A 26,733-nucleotide genomic window follows, 5' to 3' on the forward strand; every position below is an offset into this window, starting at 1 on the left:
ACAGACCATTACATTTTCATGCAACGGGACATCTGCATGCATTTCAATGGACAAAATCAACAGCTCTCTTATATTAAATGGATTCTGATTGTAAACCTACGTAAACTGAAGCACACATCTCAGTGTCAGCCACTGACCATCACTGGGAACTGCGGGCGCCAGGTGAGGATAAAATTGGATTTGTTGGCGATGTTGCTCTCATTAGTATCAAAATGAGAAAAGTCACATGAGTGAAGTACCAAGTGACAGTCAGCAACCATGACTTCACCCACATGCACACCAGTGCCAGACAGAGGGAGGAAAAAAAATACCGAGACACAAAAAGAACCATGATGATTTCAACAGTGGCATACTCGTACTTTGATGTTTTATTATGACGACTGCTAGATCTTAGGCCATTCTTTACAACTTACTGAGAAATGCTGTTGAGAAGTTCTTACCTCAATTGTCTTTTGCAATTTATAATTATCATCTTGACCAGAGCTGACTGCTCCTTGGCCCTTGGGTGCCTGAAAATTAAGTTTGTAAGATGTTAACGTTTTTCCTGAAATGACATTGTGGTCTGCAGCACAAGCATTCAACAAGTTCTGGATTACATATAGCAGTGACCATTCAGTCTGCTCTTTCCATCATAGCAGACACAAGCTCAGCAACTCTATAGACAGTGCATTAAATCCACAGAAAGCATAGACTCCAGAATGATACACTAACTTAAGAATTAAGATATACAGTGGTGGGAAAATATCCATCACAGCAGAGAATAATTTGGACTGGATGAAAGAACATTTATTTTGGTTGAGAAGAGGTTATCAATTTAAAGTTATCATTGAGTGGTTAGAAGAAATGTCCTCACATTGAGGGTTGTTGGAACATGGAGTATTTTGCTACCGAGTGATTGAAACAGCATCCATCCTTCAAGAGACGGAAGATACAGAGCTAAAGGGAGAGCCTGGAGCAGTGATATTGGATTTTATTTGCTTCAATAAATGCAGAGACATGATGGCTTAATGTCTTGCTTGTGTACTGTACCTTCTTGAATTCCATTTTAAATTGAAGTGAAAAACTAAAAATAAAATCCTTCCAGAATGTCACAAGTGAACAGAAAATCATTGGATTATTCATGCCAAAGTCTTCATTATTTATCCCTACCAGTTACCATCCAAAGACAACAATCATAAAAAAAAGTAATGTCAAATCACACACCATTTCTATTTTGGAGAGGGCATCAAAATCCTACATCATTCCACCTAATCAGTCAAATATCCCCATGTTTACTGCACGGGGAGTCAGTGGTGTAAAGGCAATGTCACTAGGCTAGTAAAATCACGTGGATTAATGGTGGAATTTACATGCAACTAATTTATAGAATCCCTGCGGTGCAGAAGGAGGCCATTCAGCCCACTGAGCCTGCACCAATTACAAATCCACCCAGGCCCTATTCCCAAAACACCATGCATTTACCCTGCTAATCCTGACACTAAGGGGCAATTTACCATGGCCAATCAACCAATCCACACACATCTTTGGAGCATAAATATGGAACAAAGCTAGCCTCAGTAATGGTGATCATCAAACTATCAATTGTCTGGTTCACTAATGTCCTTGAGGGAAGGAAATCTGTGGCCCTTACCTGGTCTGGTCTGTTACTCCACAGCTATCTGGTTGACTCTTAACCATTCTCTGAAAAGGTTGAGCAGGCACTCAGCTCACAGACAATTAGGGATAGGCATTGCCTTGCCCATCAAAGAGTTTTTAAAGTTTGTCCTTACTTCTAGAGTGCGTCTCCAGAGGCTATTTATTTCCTGTCTTTTTATTTCTTTGTATCATTTTTATATTAAGTCACATGTTTGGATTAAAATTACATCCAAATCTGTTGTGTATAGTTGTACTACGGTTGGTCAGTGTGGAATAGCACTTATTACCACTGTTCCCAAATATCAAATAATAGGCTTACCTGAGAGAATATAAAATACACAAATCACTTAGAACTCAAAGCTGGTTGAGCATTGGCAGTTATGTACTGACTGTAGGAATTAATAAAGCAGCACGGAAAATCCCATAAAACGTCAATAATTATCCAATTACTCCATCTTACTGGGCTACCTCCACGATGGTATTCACTGACCTGTGCTAGTGCTTTCCAATGGGCAACATCAGCTTCCAACCTGGAGACTTCTTTGGAAAGCTTGTTAATCTCTTGCTGGGACCAGATGACATCACCGAAATCCATGGTATCCCCGTGAAACGTTGACGTGTGAGACATGTCCACAGGCAAGAAGGCAGTAGAAGCTGTACTTGAGGTAACACCAGCTTGTGATGACTGAGCAGCAGATTGTAGCTTCTGTACTTGATCCTGTAAGGAATTTTGTCTGGCTTTCAAGTGGCTTATCGTAACCTGAAAAAAAAGTGAATCAGACAGGCAGTCACATCCAATAGGCTGAATTAAAAATCAATTCAAAGCCAAACCAAAACTGCAAGAGGAAAGTAACATTCAGATCAGAGAAGTGTCTCAAAGCAATCATTGTCAACAAGAGAAAACCCGGCCATTTCCCCTTCAGAGGCAACAATACTCCCTTTACAGTCGCCAACTATCAACATTTATAAACTGCCTTAATCAAAATCTGAACTGAATCACCATGCCTAAGATAGAACTGATCAACATTAGCTGACTACTGACATGAGAATTAAGAAATTTCATGTTATTTCTTTATTTTATTTATTATTACTATCACAAGTAAGCTTACATTAATACTGCAATAAAGTTACTGTGAAAATTTCATGGCCGCCACTCTCCGACACCTGTCTGGGTACACTGAGGGAGAATTTATTATGGTCAATACACCTAACCAGCACGTCTTTCGGACTGTGGAAGGAAACTGGAGCACCTGGAGGAAACCCATGCAGACACGGAGAACGTGCAAACTCCACACTGAGTGATCCAAGGCAGGAACTGAACCCGGGTCCCTGGTGCTGTGAGGCAGCAGTGCTAACCACTGTGCTGCCCTAGTATGGGATGTATATAAAGCTGGTTTCTTCAGTTCTCTAGTTGTACTGATAAATTTCAACTAAAAAAATACTTTGCCGCCAAAAACACCCTTTTCCCATCATCTGCACTCGTCTCCAGATTAATATAACTACAGTGGTATAATATATATATATTCCACTGGTCGGCGCAACATCGAGGGCCGAAGGGCCTGTACTGCGCTGTAATGTTCCTTGTTCCTTGTCAGTGTTGAGTAAATGGGACCTACAACTTTCCAAATCTAACTGTTAGGGATGTCTCTTGCCTGCTTCCAAATATGCACAGGAGTCTTTCTGGAATTTAATTAACTAAAATCATGGAGTTTACTCTCATGGTAGCTTCACTACTTCTCCAGCCACAACCACTCTACCCGATAGAGGCATTGCAGTTTGCAGATTATCGATAACCAATTTTAAAAAGTACCAGCATTCAGTAACAGGTAAGCCTCTCTTGCTGCTAATGAACCAGATTAATACAGCAGCATCCAAGAGCAAAAGTTGCCTATCCTAGCTCCCAAACTGTTGAATCTGCCAAAGAGGACTGACTTGGTTCTCATTCCTCATTGCCTGTTTGTCATTTGGAAGCCAACCTCAAAGAAACCTATGCAGCTCTCCAACATGTACAAAATTTAATCTTTAGAATATTACGCTGGATTAATGTTTTTTTTTGATATTTCCAAACATTTAGTAACAGTCTTTGGTGGTTTGGTTGCAAGTGACACTTTCAAGTTTTAAAAGGTGTATACGTAGCTGTACATACAAACTCAGAGCAGGAGTAGGACCTCCTGTCTATGTCCCTGAATACATCACTCTCCATGGTACGTCCAAATGACAGGACAGGCAAAACTGATTGATAGATGGAAAGTACAAACTGCACTTTACTATCTGGTTCCATTTGTCGCGACTCCTCACTGAGCCTAATCAACAATCGAGTTGGCAATGTGCTCCAATGATCTTGGACTGAAAGATGCAACAAGAATGTAAAAATCTAAAAAGGCCTACTTTCATTCTGTGCACTACTAGCTGCACAAATTGGTGAAGAAATCAAAAAATGTTACTAACTTTCTGAAACACCTGCTGCTTGCCATGCAAGAGCATAATTACATAACAGTGCTTACAAAACATACCCTCTTGAGACAACAAAAAAATGGTTAAATCCTGGTTAATTCAGGTTCTATTATAGCCAGCGATAATGTTGAGTTTTTAAACTGGCATGGGGCTGCTCATTAACTAATGATTTTAGTAATTAAAATCTAGTGACTGTGACAAATCAACTATTCAAACACAATAAATTATGAATACAGTCCAATTTCCTGATTGTGTGTGCTCATCCTCTGAACACACACATGGGGTTTCAACTAACATTTACAATCTATTACCCTTCCTCTTGAGAATTTCACCACATGTCTCCAATGCAATCCACTTCAGCAGTTCAGATCCAGATAATAGGATTGTAGTCTCTTTTAAAAGTACACTTTAAAAAGCATATTTTTTAGAAAAGCAAATAAAGCCACTTGTTATATGGGAAACAAACCTACAATTCTGAAAAGCTGGGGAATTTTTTTTTACTTTAGAAATAGCAATAGGAAATAATTCACTGTTTCTTCATTCATACCAGGCTGACTGAGCTATTCAGGGCAGGGGTAAAGAGAAGAAAACAAAACTAAAGGTGTCTTTGAATTTGGATTTTGATACAATTCCAGAGAAAGAAAATCCACAAGTAGGAACTCAAAAGCAATTAAAAAGCTAAAGTTTATTTATTAGTCACAAGTAAGGCTTGCATTAACACTGCAGTGAAGTTACTGTGAAATTCCCCTAGTTGCCACAGTCCAGCGCCTATTCAGGTCAATGCACCTAACCAATACATCTTTCAAAATATGGGAGGAAATCGGAGCACCCGGAGGAAACCCACACAAACTCCACACAGTGACCCAAGCCGGGAATTAAACCCGGGTCCTTGGCGCTGTGAAGCAGTGGTGCTAACCATCGTGCTACCTTGCTGTTGATTAACTAACTGCATTAGGTCCAAGAGAACCTGAAAAGTCCCAGGTTTTACCTGAAGTTTTTGCTAATTAACTGTTAGGGATGCTGCAGCTAGTCTCAATTCAGCTTACTGGGGGAAGGAAAAGCAACAGCCCAGACCAATCACCAGTCAGCAAACCAAAGCCGAGATAGCCAGTCACCGGGTGAACATAGGATCTGTCAAATTCATAATGCTTCACGTCATCAGGTAACGTGCCAGAACTCTCTTGTCTATGTTCACACCCGAAAAATGATCACTCTGACAAGCAACAAAGACAGACGAGTATCACAGGGAAAAGCTCCTCCCACTAAACAAAAACTTCAACATCATTGGCTAAAGGGAAAATAATAATGGAAAAAAAGAAAGAAAATTAAATTTGCTACAGTAGCCCTTTTCTCACAATGCACTGCACAGTTACCTTGACCTTGGAACAAGAGGCTCCATTGTAAGGCACAGAAAAATGCATAAAGCCTTTGACCTACTTCTTTCTGCTGCAGCTGGCATCTGTATTCTGAAGATAGGTGCTTTATCTGGAGCTCTGCTGCTGCCTCTTTCTCTTCTAGGTCTGAGTAAAGTTTCTTCAACCGTTCATACTGAAATTGGAAAAATGAATCTATTATAAAATGCTTAAAAAGAAGCACATGCAGAAAAGTAAAGGGACTTCAAATCCACATCCACAGCTTTCTTCACTAAAACAATCATTAAGAGGTTTGGGGGGTGGAGATTTATATTCCTTCATTAGCTTCAAGAAGATGACATGTACAAGTGATACAATGCCATTTTTTTTCATGGACCAATCGCAGACCATTTATGACAGTTCAAAGGTCTAAGCAGCAATCACCCTGGAGAAAAAAAACAGGCTGGACAAGGTCGCTCTATTCCAGTGGAACGCAGCTGAAAGCTCAAACCATAGCCTGGAAATTTCTGGAATCAACTTTTACAGATTTGCCGTGTTTTGATACAAGTTGAGGATTCATTTAGTTTGTTTGCTGTGCTTCTCTCTTCCTTTGTATTAACATGCTGGTGAATAAAATTAACCATTAGATTTAGCCCAAAAGTTATAGCTTGATCATGTGATATTTTCTAATTTTTGAAACAAAGGATGGGGCTTCACTGGCTAGGCCAGCATTTACTGACCATCTCAAACCGCCCTTGAGAAGATGGTAATGAGCTGTTTTCTTGAACGGCTGCAATCATAAGAACATAATAGGAGCAGGAGTAGGCCATCTAGCCCTTCGAGCCTGCCCCGCCATTCAACAAGATCATGGCTGATCTGAAGTGGCTCAGTTCCACTTTCCCGCTTTCTCCCCATAACCCTGAATTCCCTTGCCTACCAAAAACCTATCTACCCGCGTCTTAAATATACTTAGCGAGGTAGCCTCAACCACTTCAATGGGCAGAGAATTCCAGAGATTCACCACCCTTTGAGTGAAGAAGTTCCTCCTCAACTCCGTACTAAACTGCTCCCCCCCCCCACCATCTTGAGGCTGTGCCCTCTAGTCCTGCTGTCCTTTGAGCGGGAAGAACCTCTCCACCTCTACCCTATCCATCCCTTTCATCACCTTATACGTCTCAATGAGATCTCCCCTCATCCTTCTAAACTCTAATCAGTACAAGCCCAGTCTATTCAGCAAAGTGAGTGCCCCGTGTGAGGCTCGAACTCACGACCTTCAGATTATGAGACTGACACGCTGCCTACTGTGCTAATAAAGCTCTAATCCATAGACTACTGGCACAACCACAATGCTACCAGGGAGGGAGTTCTAGAATTTTGTACCAGCAACAGTGAAGGAACGGCAATATTTTTCCAAGTCAGGAAGGTGAGTGACTTGGAGGGGAACTTGCAGGTCTTGACATTTCCATGTGTCTGCTGCCCTCGTCCTTCTAAGTGGTAGTGGTCATAGGTTGGAAGGTGCTGCATAAGGTGCTTGATGAATTCCTGCAATGCACCTTGTAGATGGTAGACAATGCTGCTACTGCACGTCAGTGGTGATGCTCCAGTGTAACAGTGTAATATTAGGGCTATCCACCTGTAAGTACTGACAATCTGAAATAAGACAGTCCAAACTAATTTCAGTCAGGATCTAACATACAAAATCAATCTGTTCTCAAAGCACCAAAAGTGAATGGTCAATATAACAAACAGGGAAAATTGGGAGTTTATTCAAAATGGTAGCTGAAATAGTGCCTCTTAATGTTTTATTGGTTAAGTGTCTGTAGCATAAAGTATTGACATACCAACCTCTGATTTTTGTGCTGAGTATGCTGTTTCAATATCCTTCAGTCTGGAATTTGATACATGTAATTCGCTGGCAGCATCTGAAATTCAAGCACAGCACAGCAATGGGCATTCATTTTCACAAAGAGATTGTATTGTTGGCCTAACAATAAGCTATCATTGGCTGATAGAACAGTATTACATTAAAGCAAGAATATGCAACATTAGAAATACTTCATTCTAAAAATGTGTTTTGTTAAACTGGGTCGGGGGGGGGGGGGAAGCTAATAGAAGCTTCAGGCGAGACAGGGGAGGAGGTAGGGGAGGAGACAGGAGAGGTCAGTTACTGCAGTAAGGAGAGGCCATCAAATGAAAGCTTTGTAGGTACAGCTTAGTAATAAAGAAGGGGCAGCCACATTGTTAGATGTTTATTAGAGACCCCCAGTCAGAGGGATATTGAGGACCAAATATGTGCTCAGTTTGTGGAGGTGTGTAAAACAATAACAATAGGGTTATTGTATTAAGTGATTTCAACTTTCCCAACAATACCTGGGATATACATAGTGCTAAGGGCTTGGCTGGAGTAAATTTCTTGAAATGCGTACTGGAGAACATTTTAAATCAGTATGTGGAGGACCCAACAAGGGAGGGAGCTGTGCTGGACCTGATTCTGGGGAATAAAGCTGGATAAGTGGTCGAGGTAGTGGTGGGGGAGCATTTTAATGATAGCAATCACAACATGGGACAGTTTCAGCTTGTTATGGACAAGGAAATAGACAAGCTGCGGGGCTCAGAGGAGATTTATCAGGATGCTGCCTGGGATGGAACATTTAAGTTAAGTTATGAAGAAAGGTTGGATAAGCTTATGTTGTTTTTGTTGGAGCAGAGAAGACTTGAGGGGCAAACTGATCAAGGCGTACAAGATTATGAGAGACATGGACAGAGTGGATAAGGAGCAGCCATTCCCCTTAAGGATCAGTCACAAGACAACATAGCTTCAAGGTGAGGGACAGAAGGTTTAAGAGGGGACGTGAGGAAAAACCTTTTTACCCAAAGGGTGATGACGCTGCCTGGGAAGATGGAGGAGGCGGGTGGCCTCACATCCTTTAAAAAGTATCTGGATGAGCACTTGGCACATCATAACATTTACAGCTATGACCAAGTACTGGCTGAGCTCAGGTGTTTCTAATGTATCGGTACAGGCTTGATGGGCTGAAGGGCCATTTCTGCACTGTATAATTCTATGATTCTAAGGTTATGAGCAGGACTCAGATAAGAACACCACCAGTTACAAGTTCCCCTTTAAGCCACACATCATCCTGACTTGAAACAATGTCACCATTTCTTCATAATCCTGGAACTCGCTCCCTATCAGATGAATGGGTATGACTGCAGCACATGAACTGCACCAGTTCAAATTGGTGGCTCACCCTTTGGCTACTTAAAGGCAGTTAGGTATAGGCAACAAATGCCATGAATGAATATAAAATAATCCCTTGTGCCTGTGTGGATTATTTCTGGGGATTGGTTTGCTCAGTTGGTTGGACAGCTGGTTTGTGATGCAGAGCGATGCTAACAGCGCAGGCTCAATTCACATACCGGCTGAGGTTATTCACAATGGCCTGCCTTCTCAGCCTTGCTCCTTCCCTGAGGTGTGGTGAGGTGATTCTCAGGTTAATTCACCACCAGTCAGACCAGCCCATAGTCATCAGGTACTATGGCGGCTTTACCTCACCAGATTATTTCTCAAAAGGTCAGATGCGAGTTGTTCTAGAGAATTGATAAGTTAGTTAGATTTATAATTTAATCCAATTTACCCCAGTACTCACAGACAGCACGTCACAATAGCACAATGCGTCAACCTGCGGGCTCGCTTATCATGTGTGGGAACCAAAACTCCAAATGCAGCTGTTCCTTTTACAGCTTAAATGAAATATTCTTATTTTTTAAAATCACAGAATATTTATAGTGCAGAATGGCTCCTTCAGCCCATTGAGTCCGGAGTGCATCTCTCAAAGAGCAGGATTGGCGGATGGTGACTAGTGGAGTGCCCCAGGGGTCGGTGCTGGGGCCTCAGTTTTTTACCATTTATATAGATGATCTGGAGGAGGGAACCGAGTGTAGGGTGTCGAAATTTGCTGATGACACCAAAATTGGGGGAACGGCAAATTGTGCGGAGGGTGTGGAGAGTCTGCAGAAGGATCTAGATAGGCTGGGCGAATGGGCCAGGAAATGGCAAATGGAATTTAATGTTGGCAAGTGTGAGGTGGTCCACTTTGGTAGGAAGAATGGTAGGAAGGACTATTACTTACGTGGAGAAAAACTGCAGCAGGCGACGGTGCAGAGGGACCTCGGGGTCCTTGTGCATGAGTCGCAAAAACCCAGCTTGCAGGTGCAGCAGGTGGTCAGGAAGGCAAATGGGATTCTGGCCTTCATAGCGAGGGGGATTGAATATAAAAGTAGGAAGGTCTTGCTACAGCTGTATAGGGCATTGGTGAGGCCGCAGCTGGAGTAGTGTGTGCAGTTTTGGGCGCTGCACCTGCGCAAAGACATTTTGGCCTTGGAGGGAGTACAGAGGAGGTTTACTAGGCTGATACCGGAGTTGAGGGGGTTGAGCTATGAGGAGAGGCTGAGTAAACTAGGCTTGTACTCGTTAGAGTTTAGAAGAATGAGGGGAGATCTCATTGAGACGTATAAGATGATGAATGGGATGGATAGGATAGAGGTGGAGAGACTCTTCCCGCTCAAAAAAGACAGTAGGACTAGGGGGCACAGCCTCAAGATAAAGGGGGGGCGGTTTAGAACGGAGTTGAGGAGGAACTTCTTCACTCAAAGGGTGGTGAATCTCTGGAATTCTCTGCCCGTTGAAGTGGTGGAGGCTGCCTCGCTAAATATTTTTAAGACGCGGGTTGATGGGTTTTTGATAAGAGAGGGGATTAAGGGTTATGGGGAGAGGGCGGGAAAGTGGAACTGAGCCACGACAGATCAGCCATGATCTTATTGAATGGCGGGGCAGGCTCGAAGGGCTAGATGGCCTACTCCTGCTCCTATTCCTTATGTTCTTATGAGTCCCCTCCTTATATAACCCTTCCTCTTATCTGAATTCCTCCATATTACTCTGCAGAGTATGTGCTCGTTCCTTGCTCCTGCTCCCAAAGCCTCAAATTTATCATATCAAATTGTGTGTTCATGGCTCATTATGGAACAGGCATGTAATCCGTGCTGATATGTCAGTACAGTATTCAGGGAGTGCTTCAGAGGTGCCGTCTTTCAGACAAGACATAGCCAACCATTCTTCCCAAGTGATCAAATGGAAAACCAAAGGAAAGCAGGGAGCTTTCCTGATGTCCCGGCCAATATTTCTCCCTCAACTCGCTCGACCACAAATCTGGCCATTTGTCTCAATTATGGAAACTTTGCAGATTAGATGCCGCATTTTTATAGAAAACACCAGTGCTTGTAATTCAAAAGTATCCGAATAGCGGTAACCTATTCTGGAATGAGAACACGCAGCTGTTACATAAATTGTGTTCAATTGTGTTCAGTCCTCCTTTATAAAGGACAATATAAAGCAAACGGGGGCGGTGGGAGGGGAGAGGGGGAGGACAAAACTTTAGTTATTTTCCAATTCTGTCCCTTCTCCTGCACTGATTGGTGATTCGATGTTCACAATATACTTCTAAATTAAGTATTGTAGGGTCAAATGAAGCTGGTTGAAAAGTTATTTCAGTCACATTTTACTAAGGAGGCCAAAAGCCAGCCCCAGAATTAAATCTGGGCATACTTCAATGACTGTTTGAAATAGATAATGACTGTTTAACACATAAAAGACTCTTCTATATAACACCTCATTATGCCTCTCAAAAATGCCTCAAAACACCTCACATACAATCCATTACGTTACAGCATAATCATTAAATTGTCTTGCCTACAATTTGTGGGTTAACAATTGAGAACTGGGATGAATTATTGAGGATTTAACCCAATTTTTGCTACCGACTGGCAGCTTATCCAAATATTTCAGAAAAATGTCTTTTTTTTGCAAAGGTTCAATCAAATCTTGTCAGAATTACAAGAATCACTCACATTGAACAGATATCACGCAAGGTGAGTTCAGTTAAGTCCAGTCACAAGGGTTATACATCACCTGTGAACGCTCCACGTTTGCAAATATGAATCAGTTATTCTTTGCCATCACAGTATCAGCATTCCTGTATTAGTCACACAATTATTTACAACTATTCAAAACTGACTTTTACACTTAGACTACATATGCCTCATCTTGCACAATCACAGTTGGGTGCCCTGTGCACTCAAGACTAAGATATAAACAAATTGAATTATAAACATACACTTCCACTTAAGTCCAACATAATTACGCTTTCGAGATCAGAAGTGGAATCCCCAAAATGGTTGCCTGCAACACACAACACTATTTATACTGTATACATTTTGAATAAGTGGCAATTTCAATTTCAAGAATTTTGTCTAAAAAGGGGACTTGAAATTCATATTATGGTGCTAATTAAATTAAATTTGGGCACACAATGGATGAAATCGCACAACTTATAAATTGTTCAGGATGTAGGTTCAGTCCATCATTAAAGGAAGTCACAAACAAAAATGTGTTTCTCAGATATAATAGAGGGCATTAGCACATTCCAGAAAGGTTCACACAGAACGTCAGACTGGTGTCACTCACTGAACGCAGCAGGATGCCTAGCCAAACAGTTTCCCCCAATCCAAAATATATCTGGTTTCGTAACTTTGAGCCAATTTACACAGGCTGTGGGTTGAGTTAGGGGTAATGGTGGAGGAAGAACACAAATTTGCTCTTTGATTGAATCTCAAGTTGAGAAATCATTAATTTGTGATAGATTTGAGTTTGAAACAGAGAATGCAGGATGTGAGGGTGGAGGAACTCTCTTCCTAAGTGAGAACCTGTCAGTTCAGCAATGCTGATTTATGATGTGAAGGTTGAGCCATGTCAGAGGAAAGGTGTGCAGAATGAATTATTTTTGGCATCACAAAGGACAATCTGGAATATCACTCAAACCTGCAGTCCACTCAATCAAACATTTTATGTAAACTGAACCAGCTCACTGATTAACCGTAGCTCTGTCTCACTAGATCACTCAGTTTACCTTCCATGTGATGGAAGAACCATACAGAGATAATTTAAAAGACTGGAGAATCCAGTCTGTACAATAAAGGACTAAAGCACTAGATCACACTACGATACACCCAGATAATGTGCTGCAAAGGCACTTCACACATTATAGGAGAGATCAGCTCATAATCAGTAACAGCAGGGTAAGAGAAACTTTGTTCTAAAACCACAGGGCGAGACTTACCAGGCTTCATTCACCTGTGTGGACACAGGACTACACAATTCCTTCGTTTTTATAATTGCACTCAACTGAGATCAACGTTAAAAGCATTAACTCTGACTATTTGCATTGCTGTCATCCTTTTGTTATATTCGTTAAAGAAGTTTAATTTGTGAACGTTAATGATTTCCTAAAAAATCCTACCACTTACAAATGACCTACACTTGTTTTAAAATATATTCCAGTCTAATGCTGGCATCTCCACATTAAAATATCAACATAGCTCAACTGGAATCATGCCAGGGTTCATTTTAAAAATAATGCATAGGAATAGTTATACTGCCATTTCAAGCCTCTTCCTTTCGCAAACCCTGCTATGCAGTACATCAACCACCTCGGGGGAGAAAGTTCTGCATTAATACTCACTATTCCCCAAAGGATCATCACAAAAGAACTCCAAAATATTCTTCCATCTTCATATTCCCATGAGTTAATCCTAGTCTCCTGTTATCCAAACAACTCTCCTCATGTGCAGGAAACATCTCCAAGGAAGTATTTGACTATCTGGTTATCTCTGTAGCCACTTATCATATTCTGAGCTATTTATTCAGCCTCCATTTTCTCTTCAATTCAAATGTTTTTGTTGGGAATTACACTCATTACTTTTTTGGGGAGGATGAAGGAAGAATACCCACAGAAGAATCAACTCTGATAAAAGATCATGATCTGAAACATTAACTTTGTTTCTCTCTCCACAGATGCTGCCAAGCCAGCTGAGTATTTTTTACTTCCTTTTCAGGTTTCCAATAACCACATCTTACGTAGGATCAGTATTGTGTAATTTTCTCTCTTTTTTAAAAGAATCCTCCGAAAAAAAAATCTTCAGCTGCTTCATCAATGACTTTCGCTCCATCATAAGAGCAAACGTTCGCTGATTGCAATGTTTAGTACCATATGAGATCCCTCAGATACTGAAGCAGTCCATGCCTTAATCCAGCAAGACCTGGACCACATTCAAGCTTGGGTTGAGAAGTGACAAGTAACAAGTAACATTCAGATCACACAAGTGCCAGGCAAAAACCACCTACTACCAGAGAAAATCTAACAATCTTCCCACAGTGTACAACAATAATACGCTGAATATTTATCATCCATCAAAATCCTAGGTGTTACCATTTACCAGAAATTTAACTGAGCAGTCAGATTAATACTATGCCTGCAACAGAATAGTATTCTGTAGAAATTCAGTGTCATGGAACTGACCTTGGGTGAGAGTGAGAGACTGTGTTTGTGGGGTGAGTGGGAGTCTAATTTATGCCCAGTTTTGGGTATCTTGCCATACACCAACACATACCCACATTCAATGACCCTCTTTCACTTTTTTTAAATTTAACAATTTATGGCATTGCTGTACTTTCGGTCAGCAGTTGTTTCTTTCCTTAAAGCCACAAATTTGTTTTTAAATTCAATTTACTTTTGTGCCAAACCTCATCATTTTGAAATTTGCTCTTTCGTCCCTTGATTAAGAAAATATGCAAATGTGCACCACCCCCTTCCCCGAGCAAACAGGTCGAACAAGTCTGTTTTTTGATTTATAGTTTTGTTTCTGAACGCTAATGATGAGCTTTAAAAAAAACATTCAAATTGCGTGGGATTAACGGGGGACTGCAATGCAAACTGTCAGTTTACAGTTAATGATTTCAGCAGTGATCATCTGTTAACTGCTGATGTGTTTACACTCATTAGGTAAATCAAGCATCACAAAATTAATCATGCTGTATGGCAGAATCACAATGGATCAAACAGTCACTGCAGTAAATGCTAGGCAAGGAACAGCACCAAGAACTTGGCATAACAGTCGTAAGATTCCCGCTCGGGGATGTAAATGCAGCACATTTCCTGTGAGACCAACATGAACAAACAAGAAAGGCACACAAGAGCTTTCAGCTGCGTAAACTACTTAACAAGCAAGAGAACCACAAATCCACAACACATACACCAACGTACTCTAGTCGCTATCCATTATTTGACAAGCCACAGGCAATATTTCCTGCTTTCTTCCCAGAAATCCTCTCCTTAGCCTGATTGGACTACTGCTTCGAGTCAAAACAAAAATTACAGTGTCAAGGATTTCAGCTTTCAGTCCAACCAGTAATCCAAGTGAAAATTGCCCTAGTTTTGAGAACTATTTCCTCTAGCTCCATTTGCTGCTACCAAACACTGAAATCTAACTTGAGCCATCACACTGATGCAGCTTTTCAGAACGTAATACTTTGCTTTCATTTTGCATTTAAAAATATACCTTGATTATATTTAGGAGTGGTAACCAGGTGCAGTGTGATTAATACAGGTGTCAATAGATTTATCACAAGAATTAAGCATTTTAAATCAAAGTGTCCTGTGAGTAGCGCAATATAAATAACTGAAAATTAATGTAAAAATGATATGGAATTGTTTACTAGCTACTTTGGTGAACAGCAGATAACCTTTTCAAGTCCATCCATTTAAATTATGCTTAATTTTTGAAGTCTCCTCTAATATCTGGAAATAGGCATGGGTAACAGAAAATCTCAATGGTGATTAGGTTGATCTGGGGGCATAGCCAGTTTCGTAGCCAGAACCAACTTCTAGTGTGATGTTGGTCAAACTAGTGAAATAGATCACAAAAACCTGATGTGCACTGAATTTAATTTGTGCTTAAAATTATGCAAACTTCTGCACTGACTTAGCCAATTTCAGGCAAATTGCACTGAAAAAACCCAAATACAACACAATGGAAACACCTGATTCTTTTTAACTCCAAAACCAATGCAGGTTCCATCTCTCTGTTCCAGCAATTCATATGGATGTAAAGATCCCATGACATTGAGTCGGGGGTCATCCTGGTGTCCTCACACTACTTTCATCTCTACACCAAGGGAAGCTAACTATTTGGTGCTTTTCCTTTGTTGCTTGTTACGATGCCCTTGCCACAGAACATCTGGTGCATTTCCTGCATAACAGTTGCTGCATTGCTCAAATCATTTTAAGACACTGAAAGGACAAATATTCTGAACATATTATTACTTAACACTGAAAAATAAATCTTTATTTCCAAGATGACAACTCACTTTGGAAACCCAGCCAATGTATTAAAATATTACGTGGCTCTAAAATAAACCAGTCATTGAAGCAACTTTTCTCCCCAAAGCAAAAGCTTTTACAACCATCAGTAAGCATTCCATCTAACGTCAAACACGTAAACACTAAGTTGGATGATTTTATCACCTTTGAACTCTGAGCTCAAACTGCAATATACGCTACAATCATCAACTCAGTGAAATCAGTGCATCGTGGATTGTTGGGTTGAAGATCACCATCATAACACATCAAGTCCCATTTTCCTTATCCAAAACTACACAATTTTGGAATGCAACCACCTTCCCTATCTCCTCTACTTTAGCTTCAAAGCAGCCAGAAGAGCTCCTGAAATTTTTTTGTCATTAGATTACTAAGATCTAGTTCACCCCTTCAGTTGTCTCTGCTGTTTTCCTCCCTTCCCCTAGCCCACGAAGCCAAGCTTCTTGTACCCCAGTAGAAACAGGGGCAGGAGCAAACTACTCTGCCATTCAATAAAATAATGGCTGATCCGATTGTGGCTTTGACTCCACTTTCCTGTCTGTTCCCATATCTCACACTCCCATGTTAATCAAAAATCTGTCTAACTCAGCCCTGAATATATTCAATCACCCAGCTTCTACTGCTTTCTAGAAGGGAGAATTCCAAACACTCATGACTCCGAAAGAAATTCCTCCTCATCGCTCTCTTAAATGGGAGATCTCTTATTTTTAAAATTTTGCCCCCAAGTTCTAGATTCCCCCAGGAGAGAAAACATCCTCAGCACCAAGCCTGTCAAGCCCCTTCAACATTAGTATGTTTCAACAACCTGGAGGGGGGAGATCTGGATTTAATGGTGATCATGACCCAATTGTCAATTGTTATAAAAACCCATCTGGTTCAGAAATGTCTTTTATAGAAGGAAATCTGCCATCCTTACCTGGTGCAGTCTAAGTGTGACTTCAGATCCATGACAATGCGGTTAACTCCTAAAAATGCCCGATGCCATAGCAAGCTGCTTCGTTCAAGGGTAATTAGGAATGGACAATAAATGCCTGTCAGCCAGCAACACTCACATCCCACGAATGAATAAAAAAAATCAGCTCACATTCTTCTTTCTCACAGGAACCCCTTCATCCCAGAAATCAGCCTTCTCTGAACTTTTTGCAATGCAACTATGCCCCTCATCAAATAAGGAGTTCAAAATTATACAGAACTCCACAACCTGTCTCACCAATGCCGATGCACGACTTCCATCTCCTTTGCAATAAAGCCAACAGTTCAACTGCCTATCTAATTACTTGCATGTGATTCATGTATAAGAATACCCTGATCCCTCTGTACTGCATTCTGCAATCTCTCTCCTCTTAAATAATATTTTCTCCCCTTCTTCCCACATTTTCCTCCATCTGCCAAGATTTTATCCATATATAAGATTTTATATATGGATATAAAGGAATCCATATATATTCCTTTGCAGGCTCATTCTGTCCTTTATACAACTTGCTTTCCTAGCTACCTTTGTATCATCAGTAAATTTGGTTACAATACATGTCCCTTCATCCAAATCATCCTGTTGAATTGCAAATAATTGAGGCCCAGCACTGCTCCCTATAGCACTCCACTAGTTATAGTTTACTAGGGTGAAATTAACCCTTTTATCCTGACTGTATTTCCTGTTAGTTAGCCAATCCTCTATCTGTGCTGATATCTCTCTCCAACACCACAGCTCTTATCTTGTGCAGTAACCTTTTATGTGGCAACTTATCTAATGCCTTTTGAAAATTCAAATACACAATATCTACCCTGCTTGTGCCATCACAAAGAATGTTTGTTAATTTGTCAAACATGATATCCTTTTCACAAAACGATGTTGACTCCGCTTTATTTTATTGTCCAAGGCTTGAATTCACATCTTTATCAACAATCTCTTCTAACACAATCTGTAAACTCATCTTGTTCATAACACCCATCTCCTGCACTTTCACAAACTGCTGTCGGGCTGCACAAACAAGCCACTTACAACCTTGGTCTCCTATAGGACATTCAGATGAGCTTCTAACCACAAATCTGTTCCATCACCAACACTGACTTCCACTTCTGTAACACTGCCTGTTTCGGCTCCTGTCTCAGCTCGCACGCAACGGAGACCGTTATAAGAACATAAGAAATAGGAGCAGGAGTAGGCCATCTAGCCCTTCGAGCCTGCCCCGCCATTCAATAAGATCATGGCTGATCTGTCGTGGCTCAGTTCCACTTTCCCGCCCTCTCCCCATAACCCTTAATCCCCTCTCTTATCAAAAACCCATCAACCCGTGTCTTAAAAATATTTAGCGAGGCAGCCTCCACCACTTCAACGGGCAGAGAATTCCAGAGATTCACCACCCTTTGAGTGAAGAAGTTCCTCCTCAACTCTGTTCTAAACCGCCCCCCCTTTATCTTGAGGCTGTGCCCCCTAGTCCTACTGTCTTTTTTGAGCAGGAAGAGTCTCTCCACCTCTATCCTATCCATCCCATTCATCATCTTATACGTCTCAATGAGATCTCCCCTCATTCTTCTAAACTCTAACGAGTACAAGCCTAGTTTACTCAGCCTCTCCTCATAGCTCAACCCCCTCAACTCCGGTATCAGCCTAGTAAACCTCCTCTGCACTCCCTCCAAGGCCAAAATATCTTTGCGCAGGTGCGGCGCCCAAAACTGCACACAGTACTCCAGCTGCGGCCTCACCGATGCCCTATACAGCTGCAACAAGACCTCCCTACTTTTATATTCAATCCCCCTCGCTATGAAGGCCAGAATCCCATTTGCCTTCCTGACCACCTGCTGCACCTGCAAGCTGGGTTTTTGCGACTCATGCACAAGGACCCCGAGGTCCCTCTGCACCGTCGCCTGCTGCAGTTTTTCTCCACGTAAGTAATAGTCCTTCCTACCATTCTTCCTACCAAAGTGGACCACCTCACACTTGCCAACATTAAATTCCATTTGCCATTTCCTGGCCCATTCGCCCAGCCTATCTAGATCCTTCTGCAGACTCTCCACACCCTCCGCACAATTTGCCGTTCCCCCAATCTTGGTGTCATCAGCAAATTTCAACACCCTACACTCGGTTCCCTCCTCCAGATCATCTATATAAATGGTAAAAAGCTGAGGCCCCAGCACCGACCCCTGGGGCACTCCACTAGTCACCATCCACCAATCCGAATAGCATCCATTGTCCCCCACTCTCCGCCTCCTATTTGACAATTTATCTCTGACTTTGTTACCTATGGACCTAACTATCCCAATGCTCTCCTGGATAGCCACCCATCTTGCATTACCCATAAACCTGAGAATTTAATAAAAACTTTGCTGCTGTGGCCGACCTAACTCTCACCAAGTATGGGTTACTGATCAGCCCTGTACCTGTTGCCCTACACTGCCTCGGGGTCTAGCAATGCCTCAATTTTACAGTTCTCATCCGTTTCAAATCTTTCCATCGCCTTGCCCCTCACTATCATAATAACCTCCCTGAGCTTTATGATCCACAAAAATCTCGGAGCTGCTCCAATCCTGGCCTCTTGCACATTCCCAATTTGAATTACATCATTAGTGACCTTCAGCTACCTGGGTCCTAATTCCAGAGAATATCCTCCTCAGTCTCTCCCCCTCTCTCACATCCTTTAAAACATTTCTTAAAGTGTATTTCTATGACAACATTATTGATCACTTAATCTCCTTATGCTGCTTGGTTTTAAATTTTGACTTTAGCATTAAGTTTCCACGTTGCTGCATTATTTCCATTGATTATAATTTCCAAAATAACCTAGGCTTCATACCTCCATTAGTAAGGTTTGAATAGAAGATACAAACAGAAACAAAAAAAATTAACTGACGCATATCCAGGCTACAATTTACAATACATTGCCTTCAACGTTATAAAGCACTCCAAGATGCTTCACAGGTGCATTATAAAAATGACACTGGACCATGTAAGGAAATATTAGGTTGGATGAGCAATTCGATTAGATTAAGCTTGGTCAAAGAGGTAAGATTTAAGGAGCATCTTATAGGAGGAAAGCAAAGCAGAGGGGAGTCACGTGGGAATTCTAGAGCTTAGGGCCCAGACCAGACAACTGACGGTACGGCCACCAATGGTGAAGCAATTATAAATTAAGCATGACTAGAGGGGAGGGTTGTAGATTACTGAGATAGGAAACGCAAGACCATGAAGGGAGTTGAAAACAAGGATGAAGCTTCTTTACCAGGAGGCAATGTAGGTCAATGAGCACAGGGATGATGGGTAAATGGGACTTGCTCGAATTAAAACACAGGTAATAGAGTTTTGTAAGCAAAAGTAAAAATCACTGAATAGGTTTGGGTCTCTTTTCTCTTGAAAAGAGAAGGCTGAGGGATGGCTTAATAGTAGTCTTTAAAATCATGAAAGGCTTTAATAGAGCAGGCACAGAGTTTCCATTTGTGAAAGAAGAGAAACTAGAGACCATCAATATAGGATAGTCACCAGCAAATCAAACAGAATTCAGAGGAAACAGCTTCATCCAAACTGTAATAAGAATGTGGAATTCTCCCTCACAGAAATAGACTTAAGTGAATAGACCAGATGGAGCAACTAGAACAGAGATTAAAGGGAGCTGGGAAAAATGGTAACAAAGATGTTGTACAACTTAACAACAAGTAACAGATGGCCCGGTGGGGGAGGGGAAGGATGGATTTTGCATTGGGACAAAAATTTTTGGGCTACATAAACAAAGGTGATCAAAGAACAAAAGAACAAAGAACAACCCAGCACGGGAAACAGGCCCTTCGGCCCAACGAGCCCGTGCCGCCGCATCACCCTACACCTATTCTACCCTGCATATCTATGAATGGAACCCCTAACTTAGCCAGATTCAGGGGAGAATAGTGTCAATTTGGTAAAACCAATCAGCCTAACAGCACATCTTTGGGGTGTGGGAGGAAACCGGAGCGCCCGGAGGAAACCCATGCAACCACAGGGAGAATGCGCAAACTCCCACAGACACAGGCCCAAATCCATGTATCTGCACAGCTAGCAGTGCTAGTCACCGAGCTGTTGCGGCGCCCGTCTACCGGTCCAGGATCAAGCACACACACCTACACGAAGTGCTCTACCTTTACCTTTTTTTCCATTTATATCCTACTTCTGCCTGTACCCAAAAGCCACTCTCCCTGGTCCTTCTCTGAATTAGCGAGTTATCACCTTCATTTCAAGAATGCTCACTGTCAGCCTTTTATTGCAGTAAGAAATCTTACAACACCAGGTTAAAGTCCAACAGGTTTATTTGGCAGCAAACACCACTAGCTTTGGGAGCATTTTCTGCTCCTTCATCGCATCAGTTAAATTGATGATTGTGGAGAACCAATTGTTTAGTCTGAGATTATCTCTCAATATCACATCTGGTTCTGCCAAACATCCCGAGATGCTAGGAGCTTCTTTGCTCTTGATTTTTTTTTGAATCATTGCCCTCAATATCTCCCACTAAACCTCACTTATTCTGCAACCACTCCAAAGCAGTTTCCACTTTGGAAAGTTATAAACAGTTGAAACATTGCCACAGTTTAATACCACCCGAACTCTCAAAGCATTTATGAGACACTACCTGAAAATGGGAGTCTCAAGCAAGCAGTAAACACTTCTGGGCAACATAAATCAAGTCAAAAATCTTAAAACCTCTTGCACACCTCAGAAACAAATCCAGAGCTTATATAAATGCACTGAGATTGTTGGCACACACATCCGCGTGCTTCAAAATTGCACAAGGTTCTGCATGTACCTTGGAAAACTGTTTGCACCGATGCAACAGGTTGAATGGCAGAAAGTATAAACAAGGTCATGTAGAATTGATAAGAACCTACTGGATGTCTTTAAACCAGCTAGATGCAGGCCACAAAGCCTCTCTGCTTGGACCCCAATTTCAGTTGGAGTTGCTCCACCAATTCAAGACAGTTTCTCACTTGCGTTTGCTGCTGACAGACCAGAGAGCCAAAGAATGGTGAGGACCGAGTGCCACATTGGGAATGGAGCCTGGGAGACAGGAACATTGGAGGCTGGGGAAGGTGAGGTCTTGGCAGACCTGGGGAGCAAACTCACATTGGAACAAGATTCTTTTTCATTTAGGTGGGATCAGGATGGAGATGGTGACTGAATGGGTGCCTTTGTGAGCAAGAGAGCAAGTGAGAGAGATAGCATGTGGTATGTGCCCACAAGACAGTGACTGTCAAACCCCACCTGTCCAAAATTTGCTAACTGACCTTTGAGTAAAAAAATTATGCATGTGGCCCCAGAGCGAAAAGATTGGACAAGCCTGCTTTAAACCTTTCCTGGCAACTTCAATCAGGAAATACATTTTATCAATGCCTACAATAGAGATGTTTAAGTCTTAATTTATACCTGGTACACACTAAACTTCAACCTCATCACAGTTGGAAATGAATAAGTGCTTTAGCCACTGGGATCTACATTTCTGCATAGAATCTGTTTGATATAACAAAATCTCCTCTTAACCTCTTCCTCTCCATGTAGAGCAATTCTAACTTTTCCAATCTATCTTCACAACTGAAGTCCATCATTCCTGGAGCCACTTTCTCTAATGCCTTCACATCTCTTCTAAAATGTTGCTCTCAGGACTGAATGCAACACTCCAGTCAAAGCCAAACACCTGCTCTATACAAGTTTAATAGAAGTTTTTTGCTTTTGTGCTCTACGCTCCTATAATAAAGCTTAGAATTAACCACTCTTGCAACCTGTCCTGTCAATAACTTGAGCACATGTACATCCAAGTCCTGAGATAATGCGGGTCGGGTCGGGGTGGGGTAAACAAAGGAAGGGAATGCTCAGGAAATAGGGAAACTATTGACGGGGTTTGAGGAAATGAGACACCTTGGAGTCCACAGGTCCTTGAAGATGGCAGGACAGAAGGTGGCCAAGAAAGAATATGGAACACTTTCCTTTATTGGATGAGGAATTGAATACAAAAGCAGGGACATAATGATGGAAAAACACTGGTTAGGTCACAGCTGGAACTGTGTACACAGTTCTGGTCACCACATTAAAGAAGCACATAATTGCGCTGGAATGAATGCCGAGAAGATTTACAAGAATGTTGTCAGGGTTTGAAATTGCAGCTATGGGAACTATTGGATTGGAAAGACTATGATTGTTTTCTTTAGAACAGAGGAGGATGAGGTGACTTAATTGAAGTGCACAAAATTATGAAGGGCTGAGGTAGAGTAGACAGGAAAGACTTATTTCCCTGAGCTGAGAGGTCAATTATCAGGGGGATAGATTTAAGGTGGTTGTTGAAGGATTAGAACAAAGAACAATACAGCATAGGATCATGCCCTTTGGCCCTCCAAGCCTGTGCCGCTCATGCTCCCAGCTAGATCATTTGTTTGTATCCCTCTATTCCCAGTCTGTTCATTTGACTATCTGGCTAAGTCTTAAATGATCCCAAGCATGTCCACTTCAACCACCTTGCTTGGCAGTGCAATCCAGGCCCCCACCACCCTCTGTAAAATACATCCCACTGACATCTGTGTTGGACCTTGCCTCCCCATAGAGGAGACATATAGGAAACCTTTGACACCCAGAGTGTGATGGGCATCAAGAATTCATTGTCTGGGTTGGTGGTTGAGGCTGAAACACTCAACCCATTTAAAAGGTACCTGGATCTGCATCTATAGTCCTGTAACCTGCAAAACTACAAACCTGATTCTGGGAAATGGAATTAAAATGAATGGTTTCTTTTTTTCTCTTTTTTTGGCTAATGCAGAGACAATGTGCTGAACAAGCTGTAACTTGCACGATAACTTTTCTGTGATTCTATGGTCCCTCTGCTCCTGCAGTTCTTTAGAATTGTACTCTTATTCTATATTGTCTCTCTGCAATCCATCTACAGAAATGAATCGCTTCACACTGCTCTCCATTAAATTTCATCAGCTACTTGTCCACACTGTCCACCAACATACATTATTTTGAAGTTCTACACTGATTCTCCTTACAGTCCACAATATTTCTGAGCTCTGTATCATCTGCAAATTTGGAAGTTGTGCCTTCTACACCAAGTTCTTGGTCATCATTACAAATAAGGAAGAACAGGGGATCTAATACAGCCACTGAGAACTCTTGCAAACCTTCTTCCAGTCCAATAAACATCCATTAACCAATACTCTTCATCTCCTGCCACTCAGCCAATTTCATACCCATGGTTCTGCTGTTCCTCTTTATTTCACAAGCTCTAACATTGCTCACAACTCTGCTGAGGCAGTAGATCAAATGCCTTATGGAAGTCCATGCACACCACATCAACACCTTATCCTCACCAATCCTCTCAGTTGGCTCATCAAAAAATCTCTCCAGCAGATTAGTTAAACATAATGTCCCCCTAAGAATTATGTGCTGGCTTTCCATCATTAACTTTCATTTGCCCAAGTGACTATCAGCTTTGTCCTGCATTATCATTTCCAGAAGCTTCCATACCATGGAGGTTCAACTGACTAGCTTGTAGTTTCAGGGCTTACCTTTACACTTTTATTTGAATGATGGGCCAAAGGGCCTCTTTCTGTGTTGTAGGCATTCTATGGCTTGTATTATTAGTATCATCGGTCTGATCACATCTGAGGATGCATCACTCTACACCAGAAATTGTTTCAAATTGTGTTTATGTTTATATGCAAAACACTACGCAGACAGATTACTCTCAATAAGAGCTGAATGAGGCAAGGGCAACAGCGAACATGTTCTCGTTGTAAAATGCAATTCATAATCGGTAAACAAACCTGAAACAATCAAACACTACCAGGTACTAAACAATTTTATAGATAACTGCTAATCTCAAACCCCACATAAAAAGGATACAAACACATTTTCCAGTTTTTCCTTGAGATTGACAAGGTATATATTTGTAAATATCTTCTGGTACACCTAATATATACCAAAGTCATGCCCGTCTGAACAGAAAACACCCATAATAGGGAATGACGTATAGGACAGCATAGTGGCACAGTGGTTCGCACTGCTGCCTCACAGCACCAGGGACCCAGGTTCAATTCCCAGCTTGGGTCACTGTCTGTGTAGAGTTTGCACATTCTCCCCATGAACCCTGATGCCCTCTTCAAGTGAGCCACCCACTCAGTTGTCTTGACAATGAGAGATTGGCAATAATAGGGCAGCAGAATGGCACAGCAGTTAGCACTGCTGCCTCACAGCACCAGGGACCCAGGTTCAATTCCCAGTTTGGGTCATTGTGCAAACTCCACACAGACATTCTCCCCATGTCTGCATGGGTTTCATCCAGGTTCCTCCCACAAACCTGTCTTTGAAAGGCATGCTGGTTAGGTGCATTGACCTGATCAGGTGCCAGAGTGTGGCAACTAGGGGAAATTTCACAGCAACATCATTGTAGTGTTAATGTACGTCTTACTTATGAATAAAATAATTTTAAAAATCCGACTTTGATTAACTTCACCAACTCACTAATTTATAATTCACCTAAAAAAAATTCATCTGTCTCCTCCAGAGCAGGAAAACTGCAGGCAAAAACAGTGCTTGCAGTGACACTTGTCCAAACAGCTGTTGTGGAAGCATATGGAAGAATGCATTGCCTACAAATGTCTGAGAGCTCAAAGGCATTCAGAAAACTAATAATAAAACGTAATGCCACAGTTTGCAGATGCCACTGTGGCACATCTGGTCTGCAGCATTTATTTTCTGTGTAAGGGACGGATTCCTCACCTTGCACTTCCTCGGCGCCTTCTGCCAACATGTCTTTGGTGAAGCTGGAGAGCTGCCCGGTCAGGGAGGACAGGCTGCCCCCGACATGGCCCAGGCCCGTGCCGATGCCGCCGAACCAAGAGGACATGGTTGAGAGCGGTGGGGTGGGGGAGACCGGGAATTGTTGGAGGCGGCGGCGGCCGATGGGGTTAACCGAGTCCCTGGCTTCCTCTATAACCGCCACCCCCCCCGCTCCAGGCCCACAGCCTCCGGGACAACCGCAAGGCACGGAGTGACTGAAGACCCGGCTCACTGTGTCAGGGCCGCCGCCGCAAGCCGCTTGTTTGTGGTTGTTGTTCTGCTTGCCCCCTCCGTCCCTCACTTACTCCCGCCTCACCCCCCTCCTCAGCTCCGGCTCTGCCAACTCAAAGGCAGCCATATTGTCAGCGTCAGCAGCTGCGCGCCGCCCAGCACCCTGGGTACAGAGCGGGAGATAGACCACTTTCACCGCCGCCATCTTGGGGCTTGCTAGCGCGCAGCGTTGTGGGAGGGCAACAACAATTCTTTCGGTTGACAGCAACCTGGTGAGAACAGAGTCATTGTCAGTCCGCCTTTTGTTGTGTTTAAATTGGACCAATTCATCCTGTCAGCTCAGCTCAAATAAAAATTAGGGCAAAGCATTTCAAGAGAGATTTGGTTTTATTTATTATTGTCAAATTTTATTTATTAGTGTCACAAGTCGGCTTAGATTAACGGCGCAATGAAGTTACTGTGAAAACCCCCTTTATCGTCACGTTCCGGCGCCTGTTCGAGTACACTGAGGGAGAATTTAGCACGGCCAATATATCTACCCTATTCCCTGTCTTATGGTCTTATGATTCTTTACCCCAGGAAGCTGTGGAAGCTAAGTCCTTGATTTTTTTTATATTAGTCACAGTAGACTTACCTTAACACTGCAGGCTACTGTGAAAATCCCCTAGTTGCCATGGTCCAGCGTCCATTCAGGTACAATGAATGAGAATTTAGTATATCCAATGCACCTAACCAGCACATTTTTCGGACTATGGGGAGAAACCAGAACACCCAGAGGAAACCCATGCAGACACGTGGAGAAAGTGCAGACTCCACACAGACAGTGACCCAAGCCGGGAATTGAATCCTGGTCCTTGGCGCTATGAGGAGGAAGTGCTAACCATTGTGTCATCATGCTACCCTGTAGGGATTCTATGATTCTATTGATTTGCTTTGTTTATTATTGTCACATGTATTGGTATACAGCAAAAAGTATTGTTGCTTGTACACTTACAGACAAAGCATA

At 42.1% G+C, this 26,733-nt stretch overlaps 1 protein-coding gene across 2 annotated transcripts in view; it reads right to left on the minus strand.

Annotated features, from left to right (window-relative positions):
• Nucleotides 1–25,635, minus strand: part of trip11 (thyroid hormone receptor interactor 11) — an 84,560-nt gene extending 58,925 nt beyond the window's left edge. For both annotated transcript variants that reach the window (XM_080202320.1, XM_080202318.1), the window contains exons 1-5: nucleotides 25,437–25,635; nucleotides 7,287–7,363; nucleotides 5,527–5,637; nucleotides 2,126–2,395; nucleotides 441–509 (exon numbers count right to left, since the gene is read on the minus strand). In XM_080202320.1, the coding sequence (XP_080058446.1) occupies nucleotides 441–509; nucleotides 2,126–2,395; nucleotides 5,527–5,637; nucleotides 7,287–7,363; nucleotides 25,437–25,563 (654 nt within the window). In that variant the 5' untranslated portion in view covers nucleotides 25,564–25,635. The remainder of the gene's footprint in view (nucleotides 1–440; nucleotides 510–2,125; nucleotides 2,396–5,526; nucleotides 5,638–7,286; nucleotides 7,364–25,436) is intronic.
• Between the last annotated feature and the right edge of the window lie 1,098 nt (nucleotides 25,636–26,733).

This window comes from Carcharhinus amblyrhynchos, chromosome 14 (genome assembly GCF_965287045.1).
Source record: "Carcharhinus amblyrhynchos chromosome 14, sCarAmb.v2.hapA, whole genome shotgun sequence".
Classification (NCBI taxonomy): Eukaryota; Metazoa; Chordata; class Chondrichthyes; order Carcharhiniformes; family Carcharhinidae; genus Carcharhinus; species Carcharhinus amblyrhynchos.